Raw genomic sequence first — 14178 nt, forward strand, 5'->3', positions numbered from 1 at the left:
TAGATAAAATAAAAGTAAGCGAGACAATACCTCCGCCCATGATTTCAAATGAGATTTACCTATTCACATCAGCAAAAAGTAGTTGTCGTAAGACCTTCTTCTCATATTGCACTCATTTCGATACCCCAAACCCAATTTTTCCCCAGTATCCTAATTCTGAAAAAGTCCCAATTCAAAATATCGAACATGTTGCATGACCCAATTCAAACCCCTGATTATTTGAGACAAAACATCGAACAGGTTTCTTGCACAAAAATTTTAAATACCCCAAAACAAAATTAGGGTTTATCATCACAAATTCAAATTATCTGTTTTGTATTTTCGTACACGATAAGATAAGAAATTTGAGGAAGACATTATTTTATGAAATAATATATTATTACACATGAAATACAAGTTATTTGCTTAAACAAAATTTATAGTTCAAATTACTGCATTAATATTAATAAATAAATAATATAGTTAAATAAAATTATCAATATAATCCCAATTTTTCTGTCAGAATTAAAATTCTAATTAGAATAGAATACAAATAAATTACAAATATTAAACCCGGTCTCTCTCTCCCCCTCTCTCTCGTCTGTACTTTTTTGTCTCTCTCAGTATCTCTCTCGATCTCTCCGTTACCAGATTTGAAGAAGCCCCTCTTCAAATTATTCACCAAACAAAAGGTACATGATTTCCCGAATCCAATTTAACTCTTTTAATTGTTTTTTTAAACATATTGATCAATTAGACACATACTTCTATTCATCAATTGTTTCGATCAAGTTTAAACTGATTGCACACACAATTCCTAAAGATTCGAGGTGTATGATCTTAAAGTTTGAATCTTTATTCATAAAGATTCACTCTGATGCCCCAAGTTTACACCTTTACAACAACTTCATGCTTAGCTTCACTGATAGTTTGTATATATGTCTTATATGTGTGTGTTAATGTTTAAATTTCGTGTTTTTTTTGTTACAACGTGTCAATTGTATAATTGTTTCGATTTTTTGTTCAGTTGAAAAACTTGTTAATTTCGGTAATTCAGGATGTTTCGAGATGTATGACCTTAAAGTTTGAAACTTCATGCTTAGCAGCTTAACCTCACTCCTCGATTATAATTAAGATTATAACTGTTTCGATTGATTTATATTGTCGAAAAACTTGTTGATATTGATAATTTAAGATGTTTGGAGATGTATGACCTTAAAGTTTGGAACTTTGTTTAAACCTTTGTAATGGCATGCTTAGCAGCTTAACTTTGCTATTCCATTATGATTCAAGATTATAATTGTTTTAATTTATTTATGTAGTCGAAAAACTTGTTTTATAGCTATAATTCAAGATGATTTGGGATGTATGACCTTAAAGTTTGAAACTTTGTTCAGACCTTTGAAACTTCAATCTTGGCAGTCTTAACTTCACTCTTCGTATTCGGGGTTTTGTATATATATGCTTTAAACAATCAGACCTACAAAGTACAGACTAGGTTTCACATTTATATTTTACTCACTGTTATAAAGCTATAAATATTAAAAATTGAATGTTACGACCATGGTGAATCCTATTGTATATTTGCCTAATCTTGTATATTTATATCATGAATTGAATTCTAAAGGTTTGTAAAAAATTTTAGTTTAGAATTTTTGCAGAGTAAAAACTAGTGCAATAAATTTCTTAGCGGCAATTTAATAGCGATGAATTATTTAAATGTCAGTTGACGATGGATAATTCTCTAGATTGCGATGGTAACATTGGCGAGTTATGTGATTTTTTTTACTCGTATAATGGAATATTTATTAAAAAAAAATTGGGGCGGTTGTGATTAGTGTGTCGTGGTACAGAATTCTTTATGTTCATAGGGTCTAGATTTGTTACATATGAACCATCTTAAAGTACAAAATGCATACTTTTCCGACTCGCAAGCATCACTGTATAAATTATACATGATGCAATAAGCTTCATGTTAGAATCCTAGTTTTAAATGTAGTTTATAATACATAATGTGCAATTTATTGACAATGCAAATAAAATTCACTGAAGATGCAAATACAGTATAATTCACCTAGTTTTTAGATTATATATTATTGTATCGAAAACAGGCATGCGCATACATAGATAAACCAAAGTCTTCTAATCGGACTTTGTAAATTAGTATTTACTAACCTTATGGTGCAAGCTAGCTGAGGGGGTACAGTTGTTGCTGAGTTGCAAGTATGAGAAAGTAGCAAGAGTGGCTTGAGTCATTGATTCTGTCCAGTTGTCTTTTAAAAGCATATTTGATTATCATGTTCTATCAGTCATTTTTTTAATTTTTTTTTTCTCTCAGTGAATAATTTGTATTATGCACTGTTTTTACTTTTCTTATAAAAATAAGTAACAGATAAGTCACCCTTACTGCCACTCTACAACCATCTGGTTGACCGGTACTACCAAAAAGTCTGAATTCTATAGGTTTCTGCAATTGTAATTTGGTTTATAAACCTTTCCAAATAATTATTTATATTCGAGCTGGTTTTTTTAAACTACTGGGATTAGTAAGTTTACTATGTTTAAGCCTGAGAAGATGCGTGCGGATTATAATAAATTCAAAACTAGTATATTATACTTATCAATATTGTTTAAAATGAACATAGAGTTATCATGTTGTCATTGCCTCCCACTGCTCATTTTCCATGTTCTATTTTTACCTAAAAACCAAGGATTTACCTCATGTTATTGTCCTTGTAACAATCATCTCAGACAGCTTATATATTTAGTTTTTTCCATTTGCTATGCAAGATACTTACTGTTGAACTCGTAATAATTGTTTAATTCTTCTTTATAAATTATGCGTAGATTTATAATTATTGTGTTTGCAGAGTAATTTACTGGAGCATTGTAGAACGACGTGTCTGACTGTAAAAAAGAGACTATGGGGACTGAAGATCCCAACCGTGCATATATACCTTCACGCCCTGCCCCCTCACCCTTTGCTGCAACCCAAAGTATTAGACCTAATTTATTAACCCGCCCTATGGCTGGTCCAGATGCCTCTGTCTTTCGGCCAACCCCGCCTCCTCAACAAACCAGTACCCCATTTTCATCATCAGGACCAGTCGGATCTGGTCCTGCTATAAGGCCGAATATGCATCCTGCACTACTGACCACAACTCCTTTTTCGTCAGCAGGGCCCGTGTCTGGTTCAGAGACCCATGAATTCAGACCTTCATACTCAGCAAGGTCTATTGCTCCATCCACAAATGTGCTACCACCACCATCGGGTCCACCAACTTCAGGACCCTTTCAACGTTTTCCATCCCCACAATTTCCTTCAACGACTCAAGTACCGCCTCCTCAGACTTCACCTGCAGTACAACCTTTTTTCTCCCCACCAACTAGGCCTCATATTTCAACAGGACCAACTGTACCCCCACCTCAAACTATAAACACTATGCCGTCATGTATGAATATTCCCAACTCAGCTGTAGATTCTTCAATTTTTGCTCCGAGACCGAACTTGCAGTCATCATTTTCCCAGAGGGGTCCATCTAATTTTGCTCGTGGAACTATGCAATCAGCTTACCAGGCCTATCCTGGTAAGCAACCTCCTGTTGTCACCCAACCCCCACCTGTAAAGTCTGCAGCATTTGTTTCTCATCAAGAGAATTACCATGCTTCTCCTCCGCCAGGACCCACTCCCTACCTTTCTCCTCAAAGTGTTTACGGAGCTCCTCCAGTCGCACCATCTACTGGCCCATTCTCGAGGGAGCAAATGAGACCTACAGGATCTGGACCTCCTTTGGGACCTGCCCAAGGATTAATAGAAGATTTTAGTTCGCTCACTGTGGGGTCTGTTCCTGGATCTTTTGATTCAGGAATTGATCCAAAGGCGTTACCACGGCCCTTGGATGGTGACGTGAAGCCAAAATCTTTTGCTGATATGTACCCTATGAATTCTGATTCCAGATATATACGGCTAACAACTAGTGCAATACCAAATTCACAGTCTTTAGTTTCCCGGTGGCATTTGCCTCTTGGTGCAGTTGTTTGTCCGCTTGCTGAAGCTCCTGTTGGGGTGAGAATTACTCATTGTTTTTTCAGTTTTTGAGAGATATTCTTATTAATTGTATCTAAGCATTCTCTTCGATTTGCATGCTTGCTAACTTTTGAATTCAGGAGGAAGTGCCAGTTGTTAATTTTGCTTCAATGGGGATCATTCGCTGTAGAAGATGTCGCACATATGTGAATCCCTACGTGACTTTTACGGATAGTGGGAGAAAGTGGAAATGCAACATCTGCGCTCTGCTTAATGATGGTAAATACCCTTTTCTTTCATACAAGAGTATATGATTTCCATTATGGAGTGCTAGGGAAAAGATACTTGGCCATAGCTTTGTAGTCAGTTTATAAGGGTGCTGAAAATGCTTTGCCATCAGATCAGCGACTTACTATATTATGGGGTACATGCATTATATAACACCTGCATGCTTAAATGAGCCCAGGCACCTCTATCATCTGTTCAAATTTGATTCTCCAATATCACCGTGCATAAAATTTTGCAATTCTTCAGCTCATACTGTTTGTATTTCTACCCAAAAAAAGTCCAGTTTGTATATATATATATATATATTAACAACTAACAAGTATCTCTTTTTAAGTCCAAGTCATGTTGCACTACTTTAGGAAGGTGGGTTGCATCCGATTAAGCAGGTTAAGTTTTTCTTTTTCATTTGCTCGTTAAACAAACCCTCTCATTAAACTATTTAAATTTCATCATCTGTGGATAAGCATGTTCTGAGGATTCCATTAGTATGATACCTGAATCGATTGCATATTTACCATTATAAATAGACGCACTCGAGATTAGACCTCGATATTTGTACCCTTCTATTACTACAGTGTTTATTTACCAACTACAAATTGCACTTAGTTTATATGAATAAGCTGACTGCACAAATTATTTGATAGTATAAGAGCTGAAATAGGAGTAGGCCCTCAGCCAACTCCCCAGTTTCCAACAGTGACCATCTCTGATCCCCCTATTAGTACCTAGATTATTAACATCTTTCCCCCGTATAATAGACAGTCTTGACTATTTGTATCCTTCATCTATCCATCTATTTAAAATATATAAATACTGAACTTTCCAGTTTCCACCCTCCTCTTAGCAGGGTTATTAAAATTCAGTAATAATAAATTCTTGCTGCCCATGAAATTCATTATTCAGTAAATTTTATGGTGAAGCTAGTGGCTCACATATCAGTAGCCTACACCTTTGGGATGTTGACGTTTCAACATAAACCTAAATCCAAAGTTTGCCTGGTGATCTCTAGTCTAACCCTAGGTACCTCATTGCTTTTGACACAATTACCATGGACAGGTTTATAACTTATTACTTTTCTTATCCATATGTTGCTCGGCGGTGATTTAGTTTTGACGCTTGAAGTTACTTTTCATGAGGGGGATTGTTAAAAATGTTTAATGCGCGTACACAGCCTGAAGTCACCCATGGTGTTCAGCTCTTGGCTTTGTGTTATAACGAAGAATGCCTGCCAACTTTATTATGCCCATTTTTAAATAGCGAAGAGTCTGCAAATAGGTTACTAATAAGTGGATAGTTCTTGGTGTGGTCCGTGATATGTAGGGTGTTTATTTATGCAGTTTGATTAAAATTTAAATCTCATGGTCAAAATTGACTGCTGATTTACTTACTGCACTTTCCGACTTTTATATCTGGTTTTGTGCCAAGCAACCTTCACATTGTAAATCTTATATTTAATTCTTGGAATGTTAAATTTAGCGTGTTACCATGGGTGGAAACAGACAAATATTTTGACCATCATAGGTTGTCTATCTATATGCCTGGGTTTTTGCAAATTTATTAGTCAAAAGTAATGGTAAGAGTTTCTCAAACCAATGCCAAACAAGTAAACAACACTTAATCTTCATCCTGGTCCATGTTTGATGGAAAGCAGGACATGTTTTTGTTTATTTGTTTGTAGGTGCTACACATGCTTTTTTAATTTGATGTGTCTTTTAAGCATATTTGCTGATATCTTTAAGTAAATTATATACAGTTCCTCCCGAATATTATGCTCCTTTAGACGCCACTGGTAGAAGAAATGATTTGGATCAGCGGCCCGAGCTCAGCAAAGGTAGCGTGGAGTTCGTTGCTCCACCTGAATACATGGTGCGGCCACCCATGCCAACACTTTATTTTTTCTTGATCGACGTGTCTGTATCTGCAGTCAGAAGTGGGATGATTCAGGTAAGATGTTCACCAAGGACAGGCAGTTGAGTAACCTTGATTTGTTTTGTGGTCGTGGATGCATCAACTTTAGAAGTACATCGTACACATCTTTTATTGGAAAGTGCTTTAACTCTAATTGCTTGCTGGTTAAATAATTATGCTATGCATGAATTTCTGCACCAGTTCTTATTCAATGCTTGCTAAGCAAATTGCATGTTATTATTTATGATCTTAACACCAATATAAAGTTGTGAGTCTGGATGTGTATATTAGAGTAAGTTACATATAGTGTGCAACACGTTCTTTTGCAGGTGGTGGCAGAAACTATCAAGTCTTGTTTGGATAGGTTGCCAGGAAGCTCCAGGACACAGATTGGGTTCATTACTTACGATAGCACAATTCACTTCTATAATATTAAGGCAAGCAATTTCTATTTAGTTTGGATTGTCCAGTATTGCAACCATCTATATATAACAAACTGCTGTATTTGTCCTGCCAGTCGTCTTTAACGCAACCCCAAATGATGGTAGTGTCGGATCTGGATGATATGTTCGTTCCCTTGCCAGATGATCTCCTTGTTAACTTGTCAGAATCAAGAAGTGTTGTGGAAGCACTAGTGGATAGTTTGCCTTCCATGTTTCAGGACAATGTCAACGTGGAATCTGCTTTTGGTCCAGCACTTAAAGCTGCATTCATGATCATGGTAAGTTGTTCTTGTTTGCATCTGAAGTTAGATAGATGACCTCAAACTTATATCATTTAATGCTGATCGTTAGCGTCAGTTAAACTTCTTTGCAATCTACAAAAGAAGTTGTATTTGTAAAATCGATATTATTCCTATGACAATTTCATAACTCTTTTTGTCGCATTGTTATCCCTTGGATACATATTATCTCACATACTTGTATGTATGTTTTTTGCTTCAGAGTCAACTTGGTGGAAAATTGTTGGTTTTCCAGAATACACTGCCGTCACTTGGTGTTGGTCGCTTAAGGTTGCGTGGTGATGATATTCGTGTTTATGGAACAGACAAAGAGCACACATCAAGGATACCAGAAGATCCATTTTATAAGCAAATGGCTGCTGATTTCACCAAGTACCAGATTTCTGCCAATGTGTATGCATTCAGCGACAAGTATAACGACGTAGCTTCCTTAGGTATGAAAAAATGTTTATTTTGATCATATGCTTCAATTTCAAAAGGTCGAGGAATATGAGTATATGACTGGGAGATAAAAGCTTTAATAATAATATGACATTCTTTATGCATCCACTTTATAAGAAATGACTTTTCGGAAGCAATATATTTTGACATGTAACTAAAACGTCTACATTCACAACCTTAAACATAACATACACCAATTATATTGATATCTTGCTGATTTTAGAACCCTTAGATGACATGTTAAGTAAAAGATATCTTGGTAAACGAGTCTTTCACTCTAAAACCTCTGCAGTTCAGGAGGTTAGATGAAGGATTTTAGCAGTTAGATATGTAATAGAGTCAATCTCCTATGCAACTATGGGTTCGTATCTTTCAGCATGATTGAATATTTGAGCTTTTATACAAAGATCATGGTATTTTTTTGATTCTATTAGTCAGGATATATGCCTTGTCATCTTTTAATTTTACATGATTGGTTATTTAAGTTTGTATTTTCTTGCCTGCAAATACTGTACTTTTTTCTATTGGTAATGAGATATTGTTCCCAATTATCATGAAGGTATCCTGGCCAAATATACTGGTGGACAGTTGTATTACTATCCAAGTTTCCAATCTGCCATTCAAAAAGAGAAGTTAAGGCATGAGTTAGCCAGAGACCTAACTAGAGAAACTGCCTGGGAAGCTGTTATGAGGATAAGATGTGGAAAGGGTCAGTCCTCAGTCATCCTTGCACTGTAGAAGTAGCAAAAATATGTCTTTTCTTATGGTCAAATTTTTGCTGCATTTCTGGAAACTGATATAAGCTGAACATTGATATAATGTTTTTAACTCTAGGTGTGCGTTTTACCTCTTATCATGGGAACTTCATGCTGAGATCAACTGATCTATTAGCTCTACCAGCAGTAGACTGTGATAAAGCTTATGCAATGCAGTTATCTTTAGAGGACACGTTACTGACAACTCAGACAGTGTATTTCCAGGTTGCCTTATTGTATCCTTTGTGGTTTATACAACTAGATGAGGAGCTGGGGTTGCATGTGTAAATTATTAGGTTGTCGTTCTTGGAAAAAAATGAAATCTAGTTGTTACGAATTGCAGTTAAGGAAAACAATAGCTAGATGAAAGATTTCGATGATTAATCAGTTTAATTGCTCATATAGTCGAAATTTCTGAACAAGTCTCGTTATGAATAATAATATCTTAAATGAGTAGCGAATGAAATATCTTTCGTCCCTAGGTTTTATCATTAATTCTGAGCAAATACCTTATTAGTCAGTATTTATTTTGAGTACATTAGTTGTCTAAAGAATATGTTTGTTCTGCCTACTAGTAATATTCTCTGTAGTCATGCACTGACTACTTTATATTATATGTTATTAACATCCCTGCTCCAGTTTTGAATCATTAACATTATTTCTAATAGTGTAGAATATTAGCAACCACAATTTTCCACAAGTTACTTCACATTTCTAAAAAAATGTATGTAAATCTAACACTGTCATATCATTTTAGCTTCTGCTGAAATGCAGCGAGATATAGAAGGAAAATCATAGAGAACATTTTGCTTTTGTATGTACAATGTATGTATTAGCTATTGGAAAAGACCGAGTTTTAAATATATAATGTCACTAACTGTGAAAGAATAGAAATATGGATGGGTGGCATATCTCACATTGGATTAAATCTTGCTTTGCTTCTGTATACAATGCCATTGTTGGGGGGGGGGGGGTGACGAAATCTTTTGTTTAAAGTATATGTTATCTCTTTAGATATATTTTGGAAAATTATTTTCCATTTTCTTGTCTTAACTTTGTTTTGACTTGGGAATTTCAGGAGAAATTACAATGCAAGGGGTTGAAAGACACCTATGTATTGCTATTTCTAATGGTATTTCTAAATGATAATGATAAGTGACAATATAAATGAACTAGTTTTATGCTATTTTGTGTTTATTAAGTATTACAGTGATGTTGCTTCTTATGCTGTCATTTTCCTCGGTACTACGCGCCTTAAAATTTTCAATTGTTATATCTATTTTTTATCCGAATTGTCCTCCTATGTCATTTTTTGGTAATTCATTTGAAGTAAGTTGTACTAGTTGTGAAGTCACTTAACCTTTAAAAGATACACTTCCTCTAACGGTGAAAGGCGGATAAGGGTACACACAATGGCAGCACCCGTTGTTGCAGAGTTAGGAGAGATGTATCGACAGGCTGACACTGGTGCAATTGTTTCGCTGCTTTCCAGACTAGGTAGAATAACATATTTAGTTACAATCTGATTAAAGATTTTGAAATGCATGGGTTCTTTGAATATGACTTATAATCCTATTTTGGTATGCAGCCATTGAGAAAAGTCTGTCTTACAAACTAGAAGAAGCTCGCAATTCTATTTTACTCAGACTCGTCAAAGCTCTCAGAGAATATCGAAATTTATATGCTGTGCAGCATCGTGTAGGAAACAGGATGATCTATCCAGAATCATTAAAATTCCTCCCCTTGTATGCCTTAGCAATTTTTAAATCGACACCCCTACGTGGGGGTTATGGCGATGTTCAACTTGATGAACGCTGTGCAGCAGGATACACCATAATGGCCTTACCTGTAAATAAACTTTTGAAGCTTCTGTACCCTACATTGGTGCGAATCGACGAGCACCTCGTAAAAGTAAGTAGGGTATTGCATTCATGATATACGGAAAGTGTTGCTTTTGTGTATATCCCTAACGTTACTTTTGGATTGCAGGCACTTCAAAAAACCGATGAATTCAAAAATATATGCAAAGCACTACCACTTACTGCAGAGAGCTTAGATTCTCGTGGTCTTTATTTATTTGATGACGGTTTTAGGTTTGTTATCTGGTTTGGAAAAATGCTTTCACCAAATATTGCCATGAATCTCCTTGGTGATGACTTTACGACAGATTACTCAAGGGTATGCTTCTTGTACTACTATTACACACACATACGCGCAAGTTCTCTATGCTTAAAAATCAGTGCATTGTGGTCAACTAATTACATTTTTAAATAGTAGTCAAGGACATTTTGGTAGAAGTTATTTGCGTATTATTTCAAGATGTCACATTTGATGTGAAAACTGAAATAAAAGTGTTTTCATTTCTTGTCTATTATGTAAACAATTATTTTTTAAAACAAACGGAATAATTACAATAGTTATGTGTTAGTATCTGCTTGGTCTGCATGCTCGTAAGCATGCATAATCTTTCTGTGTCACCTTTTTTGTTTCAAAACTACCTATGCAAATCTGGTTAGTTGGGGGCGCACATTTGCTGTAAACATGATGTCAAACCTTTTCCTTGTTTGTCTCCACCTTTCTCCAGTAATTGATCTGTTTAAACTTGCATTTTTCTTCTGTTTCATTTTTTTATCCTTCTCGTGGAGGCCTTTATATTATTAGGAAATTTCACTTAATTTGTGTTCAATTGTCAAATCAGGTTTCTTTATCTGAGCGTGACAATGAAATGTCAAGGAAGCTAATGCACCTACTTCAAACGTTTAGGGAGTGTGACCCATCCTATTATCAGTTGTGTCATCTTGTTAGACAAGGTGAACAACCCAGAGAAGGTTTCTTCATGTTGGCAAATCTAGTCGAGGACCAAGTAGGTGGTATGAATGGCTATGTTGACTGGATACAGCAAATCCATCGGCAAATTCAGCAAAACGCATGACATACAGGTAAGACAACACTGTTACATCTAGCGAAATATAAAATACACTGTTGCTATTTATTGATATGATGCATAATTGACAGTGGGGAAATTAAACTCTTATAATCAACACATGTTGAAAGTGGAGCTTATCTAGATCATCAGTTTTCTGATAACAAGAAATTAACCGCGATGCCTGAATTAGGGCGACCAAAAAGTACTCCACTTTGGCACACAATAATTGTAGACTTGTATTTATAAAAAAATTACTCATCTCATTGATGCGGGAATGTTTGTTTGTACATGCCCTATGGAGAAATATACATACAGAGTAGTAACGATCTGCACATGGTGTGTTAATAGATCTAGAGAAGGCTGAGGATAGTGGAAATCATATGGTTATTTGTAGGAGTTTGGGGGTTATGGGGTGCCTTGAAAGTATGTTTCTTTTGGTGACAGTCACACATCCAAAAGAGAGGGAGGGCGTTTCGGTCAAGAGGGTGAGGGGCAAACCATTGAGGACGTGGGATGAGGAGTTGGATGGGTATGAAGGATATAAACCTCTCCTCGACACAACTGATGACAGGAGTTCCTATATATGTTGGTTAGAATAGCATATTTCCTTTAGGGAGTTGAGCACATAGAATTGGGGTTTCCAATGAATTAGAGAAGTTTTAAATCTTTCCGAGGAGATGACCTATCTTAGTGTTTCTTCTTATGTTTAACTATGCTTCTTTGTTGTGGACCTGTATTTGTTCTACCAGATTATTGTCTTTTCAACGTATTGTAACTTTTTAAATGAAAATAAAAATTCAAAGTGTCTGTATATGTTTGTTGCCTGGTTAGAAATTCGACATCAGAAATGATCCTAGTATAGTGAGTGATTGTAGTATATATTGGTGAAGACGACAATGCTGTCAAAGAGTAAGAAGATGGCTCTAGTAAAGACTAAAGATAGGGGTTTCCTAATAGGAATCTATTCAAGGATACACATTAAATCAAGTGTCAGCCATGATGGCTCCCCATGTCATGCGAAGTCATAAAATCAGACCAGAATAATTTTTTTCAACAAGAGAATAAGATGCTAAATATGACCGTCTCAAGTAAATTGGCCGATTAGGTCTGTAACATATCTTTCCAACTCCCGTCACCCTAAGATGTGCATTTTAGAAGCGACTTTTGTTTTGTGTACAAATGCTGTGATGGCGAACAGGTTCACAATACAAGTAATTATGCGATAAAATCAATGAAAGGACAGACTGGTGATTCAACCACATAAGAATCACTACCCCTAGGGTCTCCCAACCGCATAAGAGAGAAAATACATGGACTGCGACCATGAAAGGGAGACTCAATTAAATATTCGATAATCAAGTCGAATATGATATGTGGGGATTACATCCTTAGATATAGAATATAAAACCTACTATAATTACCTATATAACAATTTGGCTTAATGGATTCCTGACTGGATCAGATTTTCTACGTATAGTAGTATATATAGCTTCAAAGCCACCCCTACCTGAATACTGAAAGAGAATGCTACCTCTTTCGGCCTTTTTTGTACCCCCCCACCCCACAAAAGAAAAAACCCCAGAAACTATAACCAAATCTACTAAGTACTACAAAGTTTGAATAAACATAAGCCATTCTAGTGCTATTCCGAGTTATACAGATATGTAGTCAGTCATTTTATCAAATCCACGTTGCAAGGTATAATACAACCTAAACTCGCATATGATTCAAACTTTTTTGTTTTCAGGATTTCTCATTCAACGCAAGTTCTATCTTTCTTGACTCCGAAAAATTGTGGCTCTTCCAGGAAAAACTTCAAATCCAGTTTGTTCATCCAAAATTGTAGATTAGTCGATGAGATTTAAATTAGTCAATGAGATTTAAACGGATATGTTTAGAGTAGCCTCAAAGTAAATGCATCTCATCCTATGTAATATTTACTTGGCTGTGGTGAAATAAAATGGTGCCTCGATATTTATGTATTTGTTTGTTTACAAATTGCTGAAGGTATTAAGCGCGCAAGTTTTAGTTCTCTAAACCAAGGGTTGTGATGATATTATCAATTAGAGTGTTTGTTATATGTGATCCTGTTGAGCTGAGTTGTATAAAAGTGCGCAACTGGAACAGATTCTCGTTGTATGGCTTGAAAGCTTATGGTGCATTGCTACAGGGGCTCTGACTTTTCCAGTTCCACAGATCATTTGCTTGATGAAAACTGATTGTCCTCCAGAATGATCATCTTCGGGTTCACTTGCATTCATTATTTATTGCTCCATCTTCCTTGTGAGCACAACCACCTGGACACTGATGTAATTTGCTCGGAATGTACACCAATCTGTTTCTGTAGTAAAGCTTAAATCTAGTTGTGGTTATAGTCGGCGTCAAAACATAATTGAATTAAGATTCTGTTGATACCTCGCAGATGTTATAGATGGTGACAAGTTTTGGTTTTTTGTATTTGCATGAAGATTGAAGATTGTCTAGCAGACAGTTGAAATTTTGAAGCGAATGTATATTACGACTAGAACTGCAATTTGTACATGTTTTCGTATTTTTATCCATGTTCTTTTTCAATTCAATTTGTTCTGTTTTGATATCAGAAACCGTAAGGTGATTGGTAATAGAAGTCGGTTAGGCTCTCCATTAACAAAAACATTCAAATCATTTTTATGCTTTTTATGGTACACATTTATTCATTATATATAATTTTAATTTTTTTTAGGTTTTTTGGCTAATAGCTCGTTTGTTATACTAGAGTTTGAAATAAGAAAAATACGGAGCAAATATAAAGAATATTATTGGAGTTGAAACTATGAAAATTTGCTAGAATTCTTATTATTTCTATTATATTCAAGAAATATCTAGCTATCTCTCAAAAATATCCTAATAATCTAAATATCTTGACATGAATCAAGATTTGATTGGTTAATGTTAGAATAATACAAGATGTTGAAAATAGTATTTTTCTAAATGTTTAAGTTCTGGTACAAGTTTGTTTGTGAAATATAGTAGTAGGGTGCAAAGTGCAATTAACTCTTGATAAATCAGACATGATATTATAACTTAGGCCGAGTACTCAGGTTAGATCCCTACCAAACTGATTTCTTAACTC

The 14178-nt window shown here is 35.4% G+C and overlaps 1 protein-coding gene across 4 annotated transcripts; it reads left to right on the forward strand.

Moving 5' to 3' along the window:
• The first annotated feature begins 532 nt into the window (after positions 1–532).
• Positions 533–13645, forward strand: LOC141706855 (protein transport protein SEC24 A-like). Of its 4 annotated transcripts, none has more exons than XM_074509724.1 (14): positions 533–671; positions 2850–4045; positions 4147–4285; positions 6048–6238; positions 6532–6639; positions 6720–6923; positions 7147–7378; positions 7945–8094; positions 8220–8376; positions 9510–9637; positions 9729–10051; positions 10130–10318; positions 10839–11079; positions 12814–13645. In XM_074509724.1, exons 2-13 carry the CDS (start codon positions 2903–2905, stop codon positions 11070–11072), a joined length of 3198 nt encoding a protein of 1065 aa, XP_074365825.1. In that variant the 5' UTR covers positions 533–671; positions 2850–2902; the 3' UTR covers positions 11073–11079; positions 12814–13645. The 4 variants fall into 4 exon arrangements, with proteins under 4 accessions (XP_074365825.1, XP_074365826.1, XP_074365827.1 ...); XM_074509725.1 differs by having other exon boundaries at positions 13074–13645; XM_074509726.1 differs by having other exon boundaries at positions 13194–13645.
• Positions 13646–14178: the final 533 nt, after the last annotated feature.

Source organism: Apium graveolens, chromosome 2 (assembly GCF_009905375.1).
Source record: "Apium graveolens cultivar Ventura chromosome 2, ASM990537v1, whole genome shotgun sequence".
Lineage (NCBI taxonomy): Eukaryota > Viridiplantae > Streptophyta > Magnoliopsida > Apiales > Apiaceae > Apium > Apium graveolens.